General features: G+C 50.8%; 1 protein-coding gene across 1 annotated transcript in view; it reads left to right on the top strand.

Annotated features, from left to right (window-relative positions):
- LOC106570575 (ataxin-1) overlaps positions 1–21,777 on the top strand; it is a 169,444-nt gene that overhangs the window by 138,286 nt on the left and 9,381 nt on the right. Inside the window, exon 4 of the mRNA XM_082961295.1 lies at positions 18,081–20,644. Within this exon, the coding sequence (XP_082817421.1) occupies positions 18,731–20,644 (1,914 nt within the window). The 5' untranslated portion in view covers positions 18,081–18,730. The remainder of the gene's footprint in view (positions 1–18,080; positions 20,645–21,777) is intronic.

Below are 21,777 nucleotides of genomic sequence, written 5' to 3' on the forward strand. Positions count from 1 at the left end.
ACGATAAGGCGATTCCATGTGAATGGGAGCAGGACGATAGGGTGATTCCATGTGAATGGGAGCAGGAGGACGATAGGGCGATTCCATGTGAATGGGAGCAGGACGATAGGGTGATTCCATGTGAATGGGAGCAGGAGGACGATAGGGCGATTCCATGTGAATAGAGCGATTCCATGTGAGCGTGGACGTAAAATATTTTTGGTATCTCAGTTTGTTCTGGCAATTCTCACATAGAAACTTAATTGGGAGGAACGATCTTTAACATGCTTTTTACATTTGTATCACAAATCATTTTTGAGAAAATCATGATGAAAGTGAACATTTTAGGCAATTTTTAGACCGAATAACCCAGGATCCGTACATGATACAGACATCACCTTGAAGGGGAGAGGAGGAAAGGGGGAGAAGAGGAGAGGAGGTTGGGAGGAGAGGGGAAGAGGAGAGGGGGAGAAGAGGGGAAGAGGAGGAACGGTGGAGAGGAGGGGATAGGTGAGAATGAGAGGAGCAGACAGAGAGAGAATGAGAGGAGCAGACAGAGAGAGAATGAGAGGAGCAGACAGAGAGAGAATGAGAGGAGCAGACAGAGAGAGAATGAGAGAGGAGCAGACAGAGAGAGAATGAGAGGAGCAGACAGAGAGGAGCAGACAGAGAGAGAATGAGAGAGGAGCAGACAGAGAGAGAATGAGAGGAGCAGACAGAGAGAATGAGAGGAGCAGACAGAGAGAATGAGAGAGGAGCAAACAGAGAGAGAATTAGAGGAGCAGACAGAGAGAGGAGCAGACAGAGAGAGAATGAGAGGAGCAGACAGAGAGAGAATGAGAGGAGCAGACAGAGAGAGAATGAGAGGAGCAGACAGAGAGAGAATGAGAGGAACAGACAGAGAGAGAATGAGAGAGGAGCAGACAGAGAGACAATGAGAGGAGCAGACAGAGAGAGAATGAGAGGAGCAGACAGAGAGAGAACGAGAGGAGCAGACAGAGAGAGAATGAGAGAGGAGCAGACAGAGAGAGAATGAGAGAGGAGCAGACAGAGAGAGAATGAGAGGAGCAGACAGAGAGGAGCAGACAGAGAGGAGCAGACAGAGAGAGAATGAGAGGAGCAGACAGAGAGAGAATGAGAGGAGCAGACAGAGAGAGAATGAGAGGAGCAGACAGAGAGAGAATGAGAGAGGAGCAGACAGAGAGAGAATGAGAGGAGCAGACAGAGAGAGAATGAGAGAGGAGCAGACAGAGAGAGAATGAGAGGAGCAGACAGAGAGAGAATGAGAGAGGAGCAGACAGAGAGAGAATGAGAGGAGCAGACAGAGAGAGAACGAGAGGAGCAGACAGAGAGAGAATGAGAGAGGAGCAGACAGAGAGGAGCAGACAGAGAGAGAATGAGAGGAGCAGACAGAGAGGAGCAGACAGAGAGGAGCAGACAGAGAGAGAATGAGAGAGGAGCAGACAGAGAGAGAATGAGAGGAGCAGACAGAGAGAGAATGAGAGAGGAGCAGACAGAGAGGAGCAGACAGAGAGAGAATGAGAGGAGCAGACAGAGAGAGAATGAGAGGAGCAGACAGAGAGAATGAGAGAGGCGCAGACAGAGAGAGAATGAGAGAGGAGCAGACAGAGAGAGAATGAGAGGAGCAGACAGAGAGAGAATGAGAGAGGAGCAGACAGAGAGGAGCAGACAGAGAGAGAATGAGAGGAGCAGACAGAGAGAGAATGAGAGGAGCAGACAGAGAGAATGAGAGAGGCGCAGACAGAGAGAGAATGAGAGAGGAGCAGACAGAGAGAGAATGAGAGGAGCAGACAGAGAGAGAATGAGAGAGGAGCAGACAGAGAGGAGCAGACAGAGAGAGAATGAGAGGAGCAGACAGAGAGAGAATGAGAGGAGCAGACAGAGAGAATGAGAGAGGTGCAGACAGAGAGAGAATGAGAGAGGAGCAGACAGAGAGAGAATGAGAGAGGAGCAGACAGAGAGAGAATGAGAGAGGCGCAGACAGAGAGAGAATGAGAGGAGCAGACAGAGAGAGAATGAGAGAGGAGCAGACAGAGAGAGAATGAGAGGAGCAGACAGAGAGAGAATGAGAGGAGCAGACAGAGAGGAGCAGACAGAGAGAGAATGAGAGGAGCAGACAGAGAGAGAATGAGAGGAGCAGACAGAGAGAGAATGAGAGAGGAGCAGACAGAGAGAGAATGAGAGAGGCGCAGACAGAGAGAGAATGAGAGGAGCAGACAGAGAGAGAATGAGAGAGGAGCAGACAGAGAGAGAATGAGAGAGGAGCAGACAGAGAGAGAATGAGAGGAGCAGACAGAGAGAGAATGAGAGGAGCAGCCTTCCGTGTGTGTTTGTATATGGGTACGTGTTGAGGTGTGTGTGTCTTTTCGTGTGTGTTTCCACAGGCCCTCAGGGGACCCCAGAATGGACCCTTAGTGCCTCCCTCTAGCTCCATAGGGAGACAAACGAGGAAGAGAGAGTTTGACAGCACCTATCTGCCACCAGGAAGACATGCCTTGAATTCTTCTTCAAGTTTTTCTTTCTTTCTTTCTTAACTGCGTTTCCTCTCTCCTTCTCATTGCCAAGCAGGAGAGGAGTGTCTGTTGCGGGTCACCAAGCAGACAGCTGAAAGGGTGGAGCAACTTATATCTATCAGAGAGTACCCACTCACTCTTCCCAGTCACACACTGCAGCCCAGGAGGAATCTCTCTCTCTCTTTATCCCTCTTCATCTTCTTCCCTCGCTCTAGCTTTCTTTATCAGTATTTTTCAACCTCTCTCTCTTCCAAACAATATGTCAAAAAATAAGCTACATCTAAAAGTTTAATATTAATAATAATATTTTCAATCTTGAATAAATGAATGTGGAAAAATGTATTCCAGAACCTAGTCCATGTTTTAGTGCACTATAAGGACTATAAAGTTGTTGTCTGTATCATGTACGGATCCCGGGTCATAGGATCTTACAGGAGGCATGCATAGGAGGACAATGACACCAAGATCAAATCAAATCAAATTGTATTTGTCACATGCACCGAATACAACAGGTGTAAGTAGACCTGACAGTGAAATGCTTACTTACAAGCCCTTAACCAACAATGCGGTTTTAAGAAAAATACCTAAAGAAATAAGAAATAAAGTAAATTATTAAAGAGCAGCAGTAAAATAACAATAGCGAGGCTATAAACAGGGGGTACCGGTACAGAGTCAATGTGGAGGCTATAAACAGGGGGTACCGGTACAGAGTCAATGTGGAGGCTATATACAGGAGGTACCGGTACAGAGTCAATGTGGAGGCTATAAACAGGGGGTACCGGTACAGAGTCAATGTGGAGGCTATAAACAGGGGGTACCGGTACAGAGTCAATGTGGAGGCTATATACAGGGGGTACCGGTACAGAGTCAATGTGGAGGCTATATACAGGGGGTACCGGTACAGAGTCAATGTGGAGGCTATATACAGGGGGTACCGGTACAGAGTCAATGTGGAGGCTATATACAGGGGGTACCGGTACAGAGTCAATGTGGAGGCTATATACAGGGGGTACCGGTACAGAGTCAATGTGGAGGCTTTATACAGGGGTACCGGTACAGAGTCAATGTGGAGGCTATGTGCGGGGTAGCCATTTGATTAGTCTGGGTAGTCTGGGTAGCCATTTGATTAGTCTGGGTTGTCTGGGTAGCCATTTTATTAGATGTTCAGGAATCTTATGGCTTGGGGGCAGAAGCTGTTTAGAGGCCTCTTGGACCTAGACTTGGTGCATCAGTACTGCTTGCCGTGTGGTAGCAGAGAGAACTGTCTATGACTAGGATGGCTGGAGTCTGACAATTTTTAGGGCCTTCCTCTGACACCGCCTGTTATAGAGCTCCTGGATGGCAGGAAGCTTGGCCCCAGTGATGTACTGGGCCGTACGCACTACCCTCTGTAGTGCCTTGCGGTTGGAGGCTGAGGAGTTGCCATACCAGGCAGTGATGCAACCAGTCAGGATGCTCTCGATGGTGCAGCTGTAGAACCTTTTGAGGATCTGAGGACCCATGCCAAATCTTTACAGTCTCCTGAGGGGGGATAGGTTTTGTCGTGCCTTCTTCACGACTGTCTTGGTGTGCTTGGACCAGTTTAGTTTGTTGGTGAGGTGGACCAGTGTTGTGTCATCTGCAAACTTAATGATGGTGTTGGAGTCGTGCATGGCTGTACAGTCATGAGTGAACAGGGAGTACAGGAGGGGACTGAGCACGCACCCCTGAGGGGCTCCCGTGTTGAGGATCATGGTGGCGGATGTGTTGTTACCTACCCTTACCACCTGGGGGCGGCCCGTCAGGAAGTCCAGGATCCAGTTGCAGAGGGAGGTGTTTAGTCCCAGGATCCTTAGCTTAGTGATGAGCTTTGTGGGCACTATGGTGTTGAATGCTGAGCTGTAGTCAATGAACAGCATTCTCACATAGGTGTTCCTTTTGTCCAGGTGTGAAAGGGCAGTGTGGAGTGCAATAGAGATTGCATCATCTGTTGATCTGTTGGGGCGGTATGCAAGGTGATGTCTGTATCATGTACGGATTATCTCATTCTCTCTCTGTCTGCTCCTCTCTGTCTGCTCCTCTCTCATTCTCTCTCTGTCTGCTCCTCTCATTCTCTCTCTGTCTGCTCCTCTCATTCTCTCTCTGTCTGCTCCTCTCTCATTCTCTCTCTGTCTGCTCCTCTCATTCTCTCTCTGTCTGCTCCTCTCATTCTCTCTCTGTCTGCTCCTCTCTGTCTGCTCCTCTCTCATTCTCTCTCTGTCTGCTCCTCTCTCATTCTCTCTCTGTCTGCTCCTCTCATTCTCTCTCTGTCTGCTCCTCTCATTCTCTCTCTGTCTGCTCCTCATTCATTCTCTCTCTGTCTGCTCCTCTCTCATTCTCTCTCTGTCTGCTCCTCTCATTCTCTCTCTGTCTGCTCCTCTCATTCTCTCTCTGTCTGCTCCTCTCTCATTCTCTCTCTGTCTGCTCCTTTCTCATTCTCTCTCTGTCTGCTCCTCTCATTCTCTCTCTGTCTGCTCCTCTCATTCTCTCTCTGTCTGCTCCTCTCATTCTTACTCTCACCTATCCCCTCCTCTCCCCCTCTTCTCCCTTCCTCCTCTCCCCCTTTCCTCCCAACCTCCTCTCCTCTTCTCCCTCTTTTCTCCTCTCCCCTTCTCCTCCTCTCCCCCTCTCTTCCTCTCCCCCTTTCCCCCTCTCTTCCTTTCCCCCTCTCTTCCTTTCCCCCTCTCCTCCTCTGCTCCCCTCGTCCCCTGAGTGGGTTTTCAGGTGACTGCTTCTAAATAAACAACACAAACAAATTAAATGATCTGAAAGAGCCAGAAACACAGAGCGTGGCTAATTTGCTGCTACGGAAACAGACAAGTGCTCCTCGCCATGCAGGAGCTGTTATTGTTAGCTGAGTTGACCGTAGATCTGTTAACACACTCAAACAGATCGACCCCTAAAGACAGAGGGCATCTGTCCTTATCTTAGTTGATTGACTTGTACAACAGTACAGTCGAGGCCAAATGTTTTGAGAATGACACCAATATTAATTTCACAAAGTCTGCTGCCTCAGTTTGTATGATGGCAATTTGCATATACTCCAGAATGTTATGAAGAGTGATCAGATGAATTGCAATGAATTGCAAAGTCCCTCTTTGCCATGCAAATGAACTGAATCCCCCCAAAACATTTCCACTGCATTTCAGCCCTGCCACAAAAGGACCAGCTGACATCATGTCAGTGATTCTCTCGTTAACACAGGTATGAGTGTTGACGAGGACAAGGCTGGAGATCACTCTGTCATGCTGATTGAGTTCGAATAACAGACTGAAAGCTTCAAAAGGAGGGTGGTGCTTGAAATCATTGTTCTTCCTCTGTCAACCATGGTTACCTGCAAGGAAACACGTGCCGTCATCATTGCTTTGCACAAAAAGGGCTTCACAGGCAAGGATATTGCTGCCAGTAAGATTGCACCTAAATCAATAATTTATCGGATCATCAAGAACTTCAAGGAGTGTGGTTCAATTGTTGTGAAGAAGGCTTCAGGGCGCCCAAGAAAGTCCAACAAGCACCAGGACCGTCTCCAAAAGTTGATTCAGCTGCGGGATCGAGGCACCACCAGTACAGAGCTTGCTCAGAACTGGCAGCAGGCAGGTGTGAGTGCATCTGCACGCACAGTAAGGCGAAGACTTTTGGAGAATGGCCTGGTGTCAAGAAGGGCAGCAAAGAAGCCACTTCTCTCCAGGAAAAACATCAGGGACAGACTGATATTCTGCAAAAGGTACAGGGATTGGACTGCTGAGGACTGAGGTAAAGTCATTTTCTCTGATGAATCCCCTTTCCGATTGTTTGGGGCATCCGGAAAAAAGCTTGTGCGGAGAAGACAAGGTGAGCTCTACCATCAGTCCTGTGTCATGCCAACAGTAAAGCATCCTGAGACCATTCATGTGTGGGGTTGCTTCTCAGCCAAGGGAGTGGGCTCACTCACAATTTTGTCTAAGAACACAGCCATGAATAACGAATGGTACTAACACATCCTCCGAGAGCAACTTCTCCCAACCATCCAGGAACAGTTTGGTGACGAACAATGCCTTTTCCAGCATGATGGAGCACCTTGCCATAAGGCAAAAGTGATAACTAAGTGGCTCGGGGAAAAAAATATCAATATTTTGGGTCCATGGCCAGGAAACTCCCCAGACCTGAATCCCATTGAGAACTTGTGGTCAATCCTCAAGAGGCGGGTGGACAAACAAAAACCCACAAATTCTGACAAACTCCAAGCATTGATTATGCAATAATGGGCTGCCATCAGTCAGGATGTGGCCCAGAAGTTAATTGACAGCATGCCAGGGTGGATTGCAAAGGTCTTGAAAAAGAAGGGTCAACACTGCAAATATTGACTCTTTACATCAACTTCATGTAATTGTCAATAAAAGCCTTTGACACTTATGAAATGATTGTAATTATACTTCAGTATTCCATAGTAACATCTGACAAAAAATATCTAAAGACACTGAAGCAGCAAACTTTGACACTAATATTAATTTCCACATTCTGAAAACTTTTGGCCATGATTGTACTATGCTCTGTCTCCTTTTCATCTACTGCAAATAGAGCTGTCAGAATGAACAGCGTTACAGAAAGGGCACACCGATAACATGGGCTCTGATCTGGGACTATATGAGGTAGGCCTGTGTCAGCCATTGGAAAGGCTTGAGGCAGAAGATGCCCTTGGGCACCGTTCTGAGATCAGTTTGCCCGACCCTAATACTAACCTGCATCATTAGTGGGTTTAAACTCAAAGCTGACCATAAGTCAGCAGTTAAGGTTAACAGGAAGTCAACCCCAACACAAACAGGAAGCGTTGTTGTGTTTAGTTCTCTGTGGGTTAGCCTTTCTACGTCAGCAGTGTCTGTGTGTCTCCTACTGTTATACTACTCTCCTCACTGCAGAAAGGATCATTTCATATTTATTTATAAATCGATTTTATCTAGGTCAGCTAACAAAACAGTGACAGGGCTGGCTGCTTGTAGTGTAGTGCTGCTTTCTGTGGAGAGGAGAGAGATGGCCCTCTGATCTCTAGTGTAGGGAGGAGAGAGATGGCCCTCTGATCTCTAGTGTAGGGAGGAGAGAGATGGCCCTCTGATCTCTAGTGTAGGGAGGAGAGAGATGGCCCTCTGATCTCTAGTGTAGGGAGGAGAGAGATGGCCCTCTGATCTCTAGTGTAGGGAGGAGAGAGATGGCCCTCTGATCTCTAGTGTAGGGAGGAGAGAGATGGCCCTCTGATCTCTAGTGTAGGGAGGAGAGAGATGGCCCTCTGATCTCTAGTGTAGGGAGGAGAGAGATGGCCCTCTGATCTCTAGTGTAGGGAGGAGAGAGATGGCCCTCTGATCTCTAGTGTAGGGAGGAGAGAGATGGCCCTCTGATCTCTAGTGTAGGGAGGAGAGAGATGGCCCTCTGATCTCTAGTGTAGGGAGGAGAGAGATGGCCCTCTGATCTCTAGTGTAGGGAGGAGAGAGATGGCCCTCTGATCTCTAGTGTAGGGAGGAGAGAGATGGCCCTCTGATCTCTAGTGTAGGGAGGAGAGAGATGGCCCTCTGATCTCTAGTGTAGGGAGGAGAGAGATGGCCCTCTGATCTCTAGTGTAGGGAGGAGAGAGATGGCCCTCTGATCTCTAGTGTAGGGAGGAGAGAGATGGCCCTCTGATCTCTAGTGTAGGGAGGAGAGAGATGGCCCTCTGATCTCTAGTGGTGAAGGAGGGACGGTGCACTGCTCTGGGCACAGTGGTTTATCTCTGCAGTAGTAGTAGCTGTAGTAATTGATATGGTTTCATAACATTTTACCAGAGAGGGATTTAGGAAAATTACAATTGACCCAGAACAGGGCACACGGCTGGCCCTTAAATCTACATGGATAGTAATATGCATGTCAATCTCTCCTGCTCAAAGTAGAGGAGAGATTGACTTCATCACTACTTGTTTTTGTAAGAAGTGTTGACATGTTGAATGCACCGAGTTGTCTGTTTAAACTACTGGCGCACAGCTCAGACACCCATACATACCCCACAAGACATGCCACCAGAGGTCTCTTCACAATCCCCAAGTCCAGAACAGACTATGGGAGGCGCACAGTACTACATAGAGCCATGACTACATGGATCTCTATTCCACATCAATATCTATGTAAGAATGCTGTTCATTGACTACAGCTCAGCCTTCAACACCATAGTACCCTCCAAGCTCATCATTAAGCTTGGGCCCTGGGTCTGATCCCTGGACTTCCTGACGGGCCGCCCCTAGGTGGTGAAGGTAGGAAACAACACCTCCACTACGCTTATCCTCAACACATGGGCCTCCCCTGTACTACTCCCTGTTCACCCATGACTGCTCAATCATCAAGTTTCCAGGCAACATAACAGTGGTAGGCCTGATTACCAACAATGACGAGCAGCCTACAGGGAGGAGGTGAGGTCTCTGGGTCTGATCCCTGGACTTCCTGACGAGACAGCCTACAGGGAGGAGATGAGGGCCCTGGCAGAGTGGTTCCAGGAAAATAACCTCTCCCTTGACGTCAACAAAACGAAGGAGTTGATCATGGACTTCAGGAAACAGCAGAGGGAGCACCCCCCCATCCACATCAATGGGACCGCAGTGGAGAAGGTGGAAAAAATTCAAATTCCTCGGCGTACACATCACTGACAGTCTGGAATGGTCCACCCACACAGAGAGTGTGGTGAAGGAGATGAAACAGCGCCTCTTCAATCTGAGGAGGCTGAAGAAATTTGGATTGGCCCATAAAACCCTCACAAACATTTACAGATGCACCATTGAGAGCATCCTGTCGGGCTGTATCACCACCTGGTACGGCAACTGCACCACCCGCAACCACAGGGCCCTCCAGAGGGTGGTGCGGTCTGCACAACGCATCACCGGGGGCAAACTACCTGCCCTCCAGGACACCTACAGCACCCGATGTCACAGCCAAAAAGATCATCAAGGACATTAACCTCCTAAGCCATGGCCTGTTCACACCGCTACCATCCAGAAGGCGAGGTCAGTACAGGTGCATCAAAGCTGGGACTGAGAGACTGCTTCTCAAGGCCATCAGACTGCTAAATATCCATCACCCAGGACTCTGCCATGAACTTTGTCACTGTCACTAGCCAGTTACCACCCTGTTACTCAACCCTGCATCTTAGAGGCTGCTGCCCTATATACATAGACATGTGTGTGTAGGTGTGTATGGGAGGGAGGTGTGTATGGGAGGGAGGGGTGTGTGGGAGGGAGGTGTGTGTGTAGCTGTGTATGGGAGGGAGGTGTGTATGGGAGGGAGGTGTGTGTGGGAGGGAGGGAGGTGTGTATGGAAGGGAGGTGTATGGGAGGTAGGTGTGTATGGGAGGGGGGTGTGTGTGTAGGTGTGTATGGGAGGGAGGTGTGTATAGGTGTGTATGAGAGGGAGGTGTGTGTGGGAGGGAGGTGTGTGTAGGTGTGTATGGGAGGGAGGTGTGTGTGTAGGTGTGTATGGGAGGGAGGTGTGTATGGGAGGGAGGTGTGTGTGGGAGGCAGGTGTGTATGGGAGGGAGGTGTGTGTGGGAGGGAGGTGTGTATGGAAGGGAGGTGTGTATGGGAGGGAGGTGTGTGTGGGAGGGCGGTGTGTGTGTAGGTGTGTATGGGAGGGAGGTGTGTATGGAAGGGAGGTGTGTATGGAAGGGAGGTGTGTATGGGAGGGAGGTGTGTGTGTAGGTGTGTATGGGAGGGAGGTGTGTATGGGAGGGAGGTGTGTGTGTAGGTGTGTATGGGAGGGAGGTGTGTATGGAAGGGAGGTGTGTATGGGAGGGAGGTGTGTGTGGGAGGGAGGTGTGTATGGGAGGGAGGTGTGTATAGGTGTGTATGAGAGGGAGGTGTGTATGGGAGGGAGGTGTGTGTGGGAGGGAGGTGTGTGTGTAGGTGTGTATGAGAGGGAGGTGTGTGGGAGTGAGGTGTGTATGGGAGGGAGAAGTGTATGGGAGGGAGGTGTGTGTGGGAGGGAGAGGTGTATGGGAGGGAGGTGTGTATGGGAGGGAGGTGTGTGTGGGAGGGAGGTGTGTGTGGGAGGGAGGTGTGTGTGTAGGTGTGTATGGGAGGGAGGTGTGTGTGTAGGTGTGTATGGAAGGGAGGTGTGTGTGGGAGGGAGGTGTGTATGGGAGGGAGATGTGTATGGAAGGGAGGTGTGTGTGGGATGGAGAAGTGTGTGTAGGCGTGTATGGGAGGGAGGTGTGTGTGGGAGGGAGGTGTGTGTGTAGGTGTGTATGGGTGGGAGGTATGTGTGGGAGGGAGGTGTGTGTGGGAGGGAGGTGTGTGTGGGAGGGAGGTGTGTGTAGGTGTGTATGGGTGGGAGGTGTGTGTGGGAGGGAGGTGTGTGTGGGAGGGAGGTGTGTGTGTAGGTGTGTATGGGTGGGAGGTGTGTGTGGGAGGGAGGTGTGTGTGGGAGGTGTGTGTGGGAGGGAGGTATGCTCTCTGTGTTGCATTTCATATTGTTAGGGCAAAGCTTTTCCTCTACATTTCATATTGTTAGGGCAAAGCTTTTCCTCTACATTTCATATTGTTAGGGCAAAGCTTTTCCTCTACATTTCATATTGTTAGGGCAAAGCTTTTCCCCTACATTTCATATTGTTAGGGCAAAGCTTTTCCTATACATTTCATATTGTTAGGGCAAAGCTTTTCCTCTACATTTCATATTGTTAGGGCAAAGCTTTTCCTATACATTTCATATTGTTAGGGCAAAGCTTTTCCTATACATTTCATATTGTTAGGGCGAAGCTTTTCCTCTACATTTCATATTGTTAGAGCAAAGCTATTCCTCTGCATTTCATATTGTTAGGGCAAAGCTTTTCCTCTACATTTCATATTGTTAGGGCAAAGCTTTTCCTCTACATTTCATATTGTTAGGGCAAAGCTTTTCCTCTACATTTCATATTGTTAGGGCAAAGCTTTTCCTCTGCATTTCATATTGTTAGGGCAAAGCTTTTCCTCTACATTTCATATTGTTAGGGCAAAGCTTTTCCTCTGCATTTCTTGGAATATTGCAGTACTATTTCACTGTGTGTGTGAGTGAGTGTGTTGTTTTGTGTATCCCTCTCTTTCTCATACTCTCTCTCTTTAATCTCTATTGCTCTCTTTTTCCTAAACTTCACTCCCTCCCTCCTCTCTCTCCCTCCCTGTCTCCCTCTCTCCCTTCCCATCTCCCCTCTCTCCCTCCCCGTCTCCCTCTCTCCCTTCCCGTCTCCCTCTCTCCCCTCCCCGTCTCCCTCTCTCCCTCTCCGTCTCCCTCTCTCCCTCTCCGTCTCCCTCTCTCCTGTCTCTCTCCCTCTCTCCCCTCTCTCCCTTCCCGTCTCCCTCTCTCCGTCTCCCTCTCTCCTCTCTCTCTCCCTCTCTCCCTTCCCGTCTCCCTCTCTCCCTTCCCGTCTCCCTCTCTCCCTTCCCGTCTCCCTCTCTCCCTTCCCGTCTCCCTCTCTCTCTCCCCGTCTCCCTCTCTCTCCTCCCTCCCCGTCTCCCTCTCTCCCTTCCCCGTCTCCCTCCCTCCCCGTCTCTCTCTCCCTTCCCGTCTCCCTCTCTCCCTCTCCGTCTCCCTCCTCTCCTCTCTCTCTCCCTCTCTCCCTCCCCGTCTCCCTCTCTCTCTCCCCGTCTCCCTCTCTCCCTCCCCGTCTCCCTCTCTCTCTCCCTCCGTCTCCTCTCTCTCCCTCCCCGTCTCCCTCTCTCCCTTCCCGTCTCCCTCTCTCCCTCCCCGTCTCTCTCTCTCCCTCCCCGTCTCCCTCTCTCCCTCCCCGTCTCCCTCCCTCCCCGTCTCTCTCTCTCTCTTCCCGTCTCCCTCTCTCCCTCTCCGTCTCCCTCTCTCCTCTCTCTCTCTCTCTCCCTCCCCGTCTCCCTCTCTCTCTCCTCCCCGTCCTCTCTCTCTCTCCCTCCCCGTCTCTCTCTCTCTCCCTCCCCGTCTCCCTCTCTCCCTCCCCGTCTCCCTCTCTCCCTCTCTCCCTCCCCGTCTACTCTCTCTCCCTTCCCTCGCTATCCCTCCCTCCCCGTCTCCCTCTCTCTCCCTTCCCGTCTCCCTCTCTCTCCCGTCTCCCTCTCTCTCTCTCTCTCTCCCTCTCTCCCTCCCCATCTCCCCGTCTCCCTCCTCTCTCTCTCCCTTTCTCCCTCCCCGTCTCCCTCTCTCCCGTCTCCCTCTCTCCCCGTCTCCCTCTCTCCTCTCTCCTCTCTCTCTCTCTCTCTCCCTCCCCGTCCTCCTCTCTCTCCCTCCCCGTCTCCCTCTCTCTCTCTCCCGTCTCCCTCTCTCCCTTCCCGTCTCCTCTCTCTCCCTCCCCGTCTCCTCTCTCTCTCTCCCCGTCTCCCTCTCTCCCTCCCTCGTCTCCCTCTCTCCCTCCCCGTCTCCCTCTCTCTCTCCCCGTCTCCCTCTCTCCCTCCCTTCCTCCCTCCTCTCTCTCCCTTCCCTTCTCCCTCTCTCCCTCCCCGTCTCCCTCTCTCCCTCCCCGTCTCCCTCTCCCCGTCTCCCTCTCTCTCTCCCCGTCTCCCTCTCTCCCTCCCCCTCTCCCTCTCTCCCTTCCCTCTCTCCCTCTCTCCCTCCCCGTCTCTCTCTCTCCCTCCCCGTCTCCCTCTCTCTCTCCCCGTCTCTCTCTCTCTCCCTCCCCGTCTCCCTCTCTCCCTCCCCGTCTCCCTCTCCCCGTCTCCCTCTCTCTCTCCCCGTCTCCCTCTCTCCCTCCCCTTCTCCCTCTCTCCCTTCCCTTCTCCCTCTCTCCCTCCCCGTCTCTCTCTCTCTCCCTCCCCGTCTCCCTCTCTCTCTCTCCCGTCTCTCTCTCTCTCTCCCCGTCTCCCTCTCTCCCTCCCCGTCTCCCTCTCCCGTCTCCCTCTCTCTCCCCGTCTCCCTCTCTCTCTCTCCCGTCTCCCTCTCTCTCCCGTCTCCCTCTCTCTCCCCGTCTCCCTCTCTCTCTCCCCGTCTCCCTCTCTCCCTCCCCGTCTCCCTCACCCCGTCTCCCTCTCTCTCCCCGTCTCCCTCTCTCTCTCCCCGTCTCTCCCTCTCTCTCCTCCGTCTCCCTCTCTCTCCCCGTCTCCCTCTCTCTCTCCCCGTCTCCCTCTCTCTCTCCCCGTCTCCCTCTCTCCCTCCCCGTCTCCCTCCTCCCCGTCTCCCTCTCTCTCCCCGTCTCTCTCTCTCTCTCTCCCCGTCTCCCTCTCTCTCCCCGTCTCCCTCTCTCTCCCCGTCTCCCTCTCTCTCTCCCCGTCTCCCTCTCTCCCTCCCTCTCTTCGTGAGTGTAGTCTGGGCAGCCTGCCAGCTGGCATGTGTGTTTTTTGAATGAATACCTGATGAAGTTGGTGGAGCGAGGCATGGGAGGAGCCCAGTGTGTGTGTGTGTGTGTGTGTGTGTCTCCCTAACCCTTGCATAACACACGTTGTGAGTGCTGCATGCTAGTTGACAGTCTACTGGGTAGTCTAAGCCTTCATATGTGTTCTAGTTGACAGTCTACTGGGTAGTCTAAGCCTTCATATGTGGTCTAGTTGACAGTCTACTGGGTAGTCTAAGCCTTCATATGTGTTCTAGTTGACAGTCTACTGGGTAGTCTAAGCCTTCATATGTGGTCTAGTTGACAGTCTACTGGGTAGTCTAAGCCTTCATATGTGTTCTAGTTGACAGTCTACTGGGTAGTCTAAGCCTTCATATGTGGTCTAGTTGACAGTCTACTGGGTAGTCTAAGCCTTCATATGTGTTCTAGTTGACAGTCTACTGGGTAGTCTAAGCCTTCATATGTGTTCTAGTTGACAGTCTACTGGGTAGTCTAAGGCTGCTGTTGGTCTTAAGACCGTTCATTCCATATTTGCCAGAATATGTTTAGTATTTAGTAACAGACGACATATTCCTAAAAACATATTTAATGAAAACACGTGTATATCTGTGGTTTAGCCTATATATTATATATGTGTGTATACACAGCCATACTACAACAGTGTTGATTGAGTGTGTGTGTGTGTGTGATTGCATCTCTCAAAGTAATATCTCACTGCAGAGCTTGCAGCTTTCCTGTGTCAATGTGTGTGTGTGTGTGTGTGTGTGTGTGTGTGTGTGTGTGTGTGTGTGTGTGTGTGTGTGTGTGTGTGTGTGTGTGTGTGTGTGTGTGTGTGTGTGTGTGTGTGTGTGTGTGTGTGTGTGTGTGTGTTTGTATTGAATGGGGATCTGTCAGTGAACTAATGTAGGTCACTAGAGGTCAGCTCTCTCTTTCTCCCTCTCGTCTCGATCTCTCTGTCTCTCTCTCTATCTCTCCCCCCTCTCTATCTCTCTCCCATTCTCTCTCTCCCCCCTCTCGTCTCTCTCTCTTTCTTTCTCCCCTCCCTCCCTCCCTCCCTCCCTCCCTCTCTCTCTCATCTCTCCCCCCTCTCTATCTCTCTCCCATTCTCTCTCTCTCCCCCCTCTCGTCTCTCTCTTTCTTTCTCCCTCCCTCCCTCCCTCCCTCTTTCTCCCTCCCTCCCCTCTCTCTCTCATCTCTCCCCCTCTCTATCTCTCTCCCATTCTCCCTCTCTCTCCCCCTCTCGTCTCTCTCGCTCTTCCTTTCCCCTCCCTCCCTCCCTCCCTCCCTCCCTCCCTCCCTCCCTCCCTCCCTCCCTCCCTCCCTCCCTCCCTCCCTCCCTCCCTCCCTCCCTCCCTCCCTCCCTCCCTCCCTCCCTCTCTCTCTCTCTCATCTCTCCCCCTCTCATATCTCTCTCCCATTCTCCCTCTCTCTCCCCCTCTCGTCTCTCTCTCTCTTTCTTTCTCCTCTCCCCTCCCTCCCTCCCTCCCTCCTCCCTCCCTCCCTCCCTCCCTCCCTCCCTCCCTCCCTCCCTCCCTCCCTCCCTCCCTCCCTCCCTCCCTCCCTCCCACCCTCACTCCCTCCCTCCTCCCTCCCTCCCTCTCTCTCTCTCTCTCTCTCTCTCATCTCTCCCCCCTCTCTATCTCTCTCCCATTCTCCCCCCTCTCTCTCTCTCTCTCTCATCTCTCCCCCTCTCTATCTCTCTCCCATTCTCCCTCGCTCTCCCCCTCTCTCTTTCTCTCCTCTCTCCTTGTCTCTCACAGGGGGAGTTATTGCACTGTGGTTCAGCTCTTTCTCTAATCCTGCAAGATAAAGAGAGGAGAGGAAGGATAGAAAGAGGGATAGAGAGAGAGGAGGAGAGGATGGCCCAAGCGTGAAAGATTAGGGGCTGGCTTTCCCCGGGATACCACTGGGATGTAGAAACACTGCACTGAGCCGTGTGTGTGTGTGTGTGTGTGTGTGTGTGTGTGTGTGTGTGTGTGTGTGTGTGTGTGTGTGTGTGTGTGTGTGTGTGTGTGTGTGTGTGTGTCTGTGTCTGTGTGTGTGTATTAAGCCACAGACATCACTAATAAAGCGTAATTGAAACATTGTAACTCTCTTGATTGAAACCTTGAAACTCAATTGATTGAAGCATTGAAACTCAATTAATTGAAGCATTGTAACTATCTTGATTGAAGCATGGTTCCTCTCTAGATTGAAGCATGGTACCTCTCTAGATTGAAGCATGGTACCTCTCTAGATTGAAGCATGGTACCTCTCTTGATTGAAGCATGGTACCTCTCTTGATTGAAGCATTGTAACTCTCTTGATTGAAGCATGGTACCTCTCTTGATTGAAGCATGGTAACTCTCTTGATTGAAGCATTGTAACTCTCTTGATTTAAGCATTGTAACTCTCTTGATTGAAGCATTGTAACTCTCTTGATTGAAGCATTGTAACTCTCTTGATTGAAGCATGGTTCCTCTCTAGATTGAAGCATTGTAACTATCTTGATTGACGCATGGTACCTCTCTAGATTGAAGCATGGTAACTCTCTTGATTGAAACATTGTAACTCTCTTGATTGAAGCATTGTAACTCTCTTGATTGAAACATTGTAACTCTCTTGATTGAAACATTGTAACTCTCTTGATTGAAACATTGTAACTCTCTTGATTGAAGCATTGTAACTCACTTGATTGAAGCATTGCAACTCTCTTGATTGAAGCATGGTTCCTCTCTAGATTGAAGCATTGTAACTATCTTGATTGACGCATGGTACCTCTCTAGATTGAAGCATGGTAACTCTCTTGATTGAAGCATGGTAACTCTCTTGATTGAAGCATTGTAACTCTATTGATTGACGCATTGCAACTCTCTTGATTGAAGCATGGTACTCTCTTGATTGAAGCATTGTAACTCTCTTGATTGAAGCATTGTAACTCTATTGATTGACGCATTGCAACTCTCTTGATTGAAGCATTGTAACTCTCTTGATTGAAGGATTGTAACTCTCTTGATTGAAGCATTGTAACTCTCTTGATTGAAGCATTGTAACTGCCTGGTGAAATTTAGGCTGAATGAACAGATAAAGGTTTTATTTACGATGAAGACAGAAGCTAATGTCTTGATGAGATGAGAATGCTCTCTTTCATCTACCTATTCTACATGATATTAAAGGATAAACATAATTAGCTCAGACGCCCTAATAATAGTGCGTGTGTGTGTGTGTGTGTGTGTGTGTGTGTGCGTGCACTGCGACACCTCATAGATTATTGTCTCCTGTTTGAAATGCAAAATGACCCACACAATGAGAGCAGACACACACACACACAGAGCACACACACAGGGCACACACACACAGAGCACACACACACAGAGAACACACACAGGGTTGTTGCAATCGATAAAGCTCAGGGGGAGTATGAAACCAGCCATTACAGGAGGAAACACTGGGTCTTTGACCGTGTTGTTTGCTGCCAGTTGTGTCTTTACTAGTCTTTACTGGTGGGTGGATAGGCAGTGGAGGTATAGTACACACACACACTACAAAGATACAGATGTAGGATCTTAATTTGATCACTCTTTTGTTTCTGAGAATACAAATGCAAACGTGTATTCAAGGTTTAAAAAGGCTTCTAAAGTTTGTAATTTCCACTTGACAGACTTGATTTGCACTAACGAAAAATCTATCAACCCCTACAAAAAATATAATTCCCGTTGCTGCAGGATTATTTAGCCTTCTGTAGCAATCTGGCTCAAATTCAGATCCTACATCTGTATAGTGCCTGTTCAGCTGTTGATGTTGTTTAGCTGGCTGAAGTGTCAGCCTTTAAAACAAGGTTGTCTACCTGAGTAATACATACTGTAGAAGCTTGTTACACACAGACACACACACACTCTGTTTAGCCATGTTAGGACTGAGAGTTGACAGGTAGCTGTGTGTGTGTGTGTGTGTGTAGCTGCGTGAACATTATTAATGAGCTTCACACTGAGTATTTCCCCGCTCTCACCGACGCAACACACACAATACTCGCAGATGGCAGAAATTGATGATTACACACAAACACACACATGTAAGCGTGCGTCTCATCTTCCCAGGATGGGCATTGAAATGCCCTTTAACCCCAATTCTCTCTCCTCTTGTTGTAATGGGTCACTGTATGATAAAGAAATTATTCTAGTGTGTGTGTGTGTGTGTGTGTGTGTGTGTGTGTGTGTGTGTGTGTGTGTGTGTGTGTGTGTGTGTGTGTGTGTGTGTGTGTGTGTGTGTGTGTGTTTGAGAGAGCCTAATCTAACATGTTTGCTCTCTGTGCTCCCCAGGTTGCTGCTGCCGTCCAGAAGGCTAGCTTACAGAGGGAAATGATTCCGCATGAAGCTGACAGACGGCTCTCCTCCTCTCTCCACGACAACGCCGGGTGTGACTCGGGCTGCTCTCACGGCAACAGCAGGTGTGCCGCTCTCTGCTCTCTGCAGAGCCTGAGCCAGGCGTTGGACAGACGCTGAACTACCCCTTCCCTCCCTCTCTACCTCCTCCACCCTCCTACCTACCTACCTACCTACCTACCTACCTACCTACCTACCTACCTACCTACCTACCTACCTACCTACCTACCTACCTACCTACCTACCTACCTACCTACCTACCTACCTACCTACCTACCTACCTACCTACCTACCTACCTACCTACCTACCTACCCCCTCCAGTCTCCCAGTCTCCTGGTCCTACCCACCCACACAACCAGCAGGAGGGCCTACTCTGTCAACGAGGAAAATCAGGCCAAGGAGAGAGAGAGAGAGAGTGAGCAAGCCAAAGACAGGAATGAAAGAGAATGTGAACGAGGCAGAGACATAAACAGAGCAGAAAGAGAACTAGAGAGTTGGTGTGAAAAGAGAGACAGGCACACCTGCCGTTGCCGTGGGAGCAACGCGTGTCTATGTGACAGAAAGTCTAGAGAGAAAAGACAACAGTATGAAGTCCAACCATGAGCGCAGCAACGAGTGTCTGCCCCCCAAAAAGAGAGATTTCCCAGCCAGCACTGCAGATGAGAGGCCCCTGTTGATGGCGCCCGCCAGCGAGACCCAGCGAGGAGAGAACCTGGCATGGCTGGCCAGCGTAGCTGGCGGGCACAACAGAGACATTAGCGGAGGTAACGGGGATGGCAGTAGAGGTGGGCAGCGTACCAGCACTCCCTGTGAGTCTGACGTGCCCCAATACAAACCGCTATGCTCCACCATTACCACACACTCAGACTTCCTGGTCCCTTCCTCCATCTGTTCCTCCTCTTCATCACATCAGTCCAGAGTGGTGACCACATCGCTCCCTGCCATGTACAGCTCTCCTCTGTCCCAACCAGGGGGGACCATCCACTACACCCAGCTTCCCCACAACCTTCAGTTCATCAGTTCCCCTTACACAGGCCCCTACGCTGGCTACCTCTCCTCCCAGCCCCCCCCTCTACCCACCTCCACATCCCAACGCTCCCACCCTGACCCCTACCCCAACACCACCATCACCTCCAAGCTGGACCAGCACCACTCTGTGGGTCCGGGTCGCCCCCCACCACAGTCCCTTCCCCCAGGCCTGGCTGTATCGGACACTGGCCCCCAGTACGTCCAGCTCTCTGGTTCCTCTCAGAGTGTGGCCCCCCGGACTGCCCCCTTGCCCCACGGAGGGACCCACCACCTGCACCACGACCCCCACCGCACCCTGGCCTTCAGCGGGGGCTCCCAGGTGCTGGTACAGTATGCGGGCTCCGAGGGGCCCCTGACTAAGAGAGAGGAGGGCCGGCCCAGGGAGCTGCACAATGGAGAGCTGGAGAAGAGGGGCCGCTTTGAGAGGAAGGAAAGCAAAGGAGCCCCATCCTCATCCTCCTCTTCTTCCTCCTCTTCCTCCCATCACCAGCTCCACCAGCAGCAGAGCTCTCACCATCACTATGAGACCTATACCTCCCATGATGCCTCAGGGCTACGGACCTCTCTCATGCTCGTCCCCAACAGTCACGGAGGACAAGACCACCAGAGTCCTGAAAAACTACCCCTCTCCTCTGCCTTGCACCCAGAGAAAGGCAGCCTCCTCCTGGGTAAACCTGTGTACCGCACCTCCTCCTCCACCTCCTCCACGTTCACCTTCCCCCCTGCGCTCAATGTGGAGAGTCTTAAGGCAGCCGTCAGCTCCCTGCCCCCCCACACTCACACAGTCATCCAGCCCACACACAACGCCAGTGATGCATCGCCCCTCTCCCTGGGCCAACTCTCCACCAACTTCTACCAGGCTGGCCCCGGTGGGCAGCCCATCATCGGCTATCTGTCTGGGGGTGCAGGGGGTCAACAGTACCACACCAGTCTGTCCCAGCACCTGCTCATCCCAGGGGCCTCAGGGTCTCAACCTATCATCATCCCCGTCAGTGGGGCCGGGGTCACCAACCTGGAGGCTGGCCATACTGCCCACATAGCCACCACAGGCCAACCACAGCCCTTCCCTGCCACACTCCCCCACGCCTACGTCGCCACCACCACCACTAACCCCAGAGAGGAGCATCTATTTGAGGTCCCGGCCCCGTACCCTCCTCTGTCCCACCCTGTTGGGGCCGGGGGGAGCGTGGTCCAGGCCCAGCTACACCTCCCGGTGGTCCCAACCCCCCAGGCCCCCTCCTCAGCCCCCTCAGGCTCCTCGCTGCCCGCCTACTTTATCAAGGGCTCCATCATCCAGCTGGCGGACGGGGAGCTGAAGCATGTGGAGGACCTGAAGACGGACGACTTCATCCAGAGCGCTGAGATAAGCAGCGAGCTGAAGATAGACTCGTCCACCGTAGAGCGCATCGACGACAGCCACACACCCAACTTTGCCATCGTACAGTTCTCCGTGGGTGAGCACCGCGCTCAGGTAAGAGAACACTTTTGTTTATATAACTTCATGAATATCAAAACAAACAAACGCTAATCATGTTTGTGCATCAATATAACATTGATATTCACAAGTGGGCAGAGGTGCTAACCCATGCCTGGGCACCTCAATCGATTATTGAATAACTCCCTGTGTGTTGATATTAGAGACTTACTGTGTCTTGTAGTGCCTGCAGCTCCGTCCTCTCTTTCCACCGGCATAAAGCCTGCACCTGGGGCTCGTGAAGGCGGTGTTGGTCAACACATGAGAGGATCCGGACAATAAATTTGTCATGAAATCAAATCATCTGTAAAACCCAAACTGTTTGAGCGACAAACTAATAAGCATTGAAAGGGGAGACTCACACAAACAACACCAAGATGTCGGTTATTTTGCTCTATGACTCATACAAGTTTCAGAGGAGTCATCACCTTTTTGGGGGTGGGGGGGTACCATACTTACATTGTGCCTCAAAACTGTTTTTAAATACAACAGATTCTGTTCCAACAGCCGTGGGCCCAACTCATGGGAATGTCCCCACCCCATGGCCCAAATATAGGATGGTATCCGTGATTGGGCGTTGCATACTGTTGGCCTATCATATGGACTGGAATTAGGCACCTCTTTACCATGAATCTGGGTGAGAACGGGCCATAGTGATGGTTCAGGACAGAGGTTGAATGGTTTAGTCTAACTGGAATAGATGAACGGGGCTGTCAGCTGAGACAAACATTCACATCCAAATATTTTACATCTCCCCTCTTCATGAATTTTTCACAATGAATGAATTACATTTCATTTTCGTGTCAAATCACCAATTGGCAACCCATCCCATATGGGATTAATTGACACATAAACATGTATTATTTGTATGTATTTCCATCTCTGTCATATGAAACCGCTGGCATGTGTGGTGCGCATTAGACTGGTGTTTTCCCGCTACTTGCATTCTGGGACATTTGCGTGTGTTACCATGTAGCCATTGCTGCGCTTATTATGTGAGCAAATAATATTTGATCAACATTTTAAATGTTCTGATCTGTTCCATCAGCCTCTTTGTGTTTATAGGCTACGCAGACTATTATAGACAGCAGGTCCACTGGGGGTCCGTTGTAGGCTACGTGCAGGCTATT

This window comes from Salmo salar, chromosome 14 (genome assembly GCF_965601325.2).
Source record: "Salmo salar chromosome 14, fSalSal1, whole genome shotgun sequence".
NCBI classification, from domain to species: Eukaryota; Metazoa; Chordata; class Actinopteri; order Salmoniformes; family Salmonidae; genus Salmo; species Salmo salar.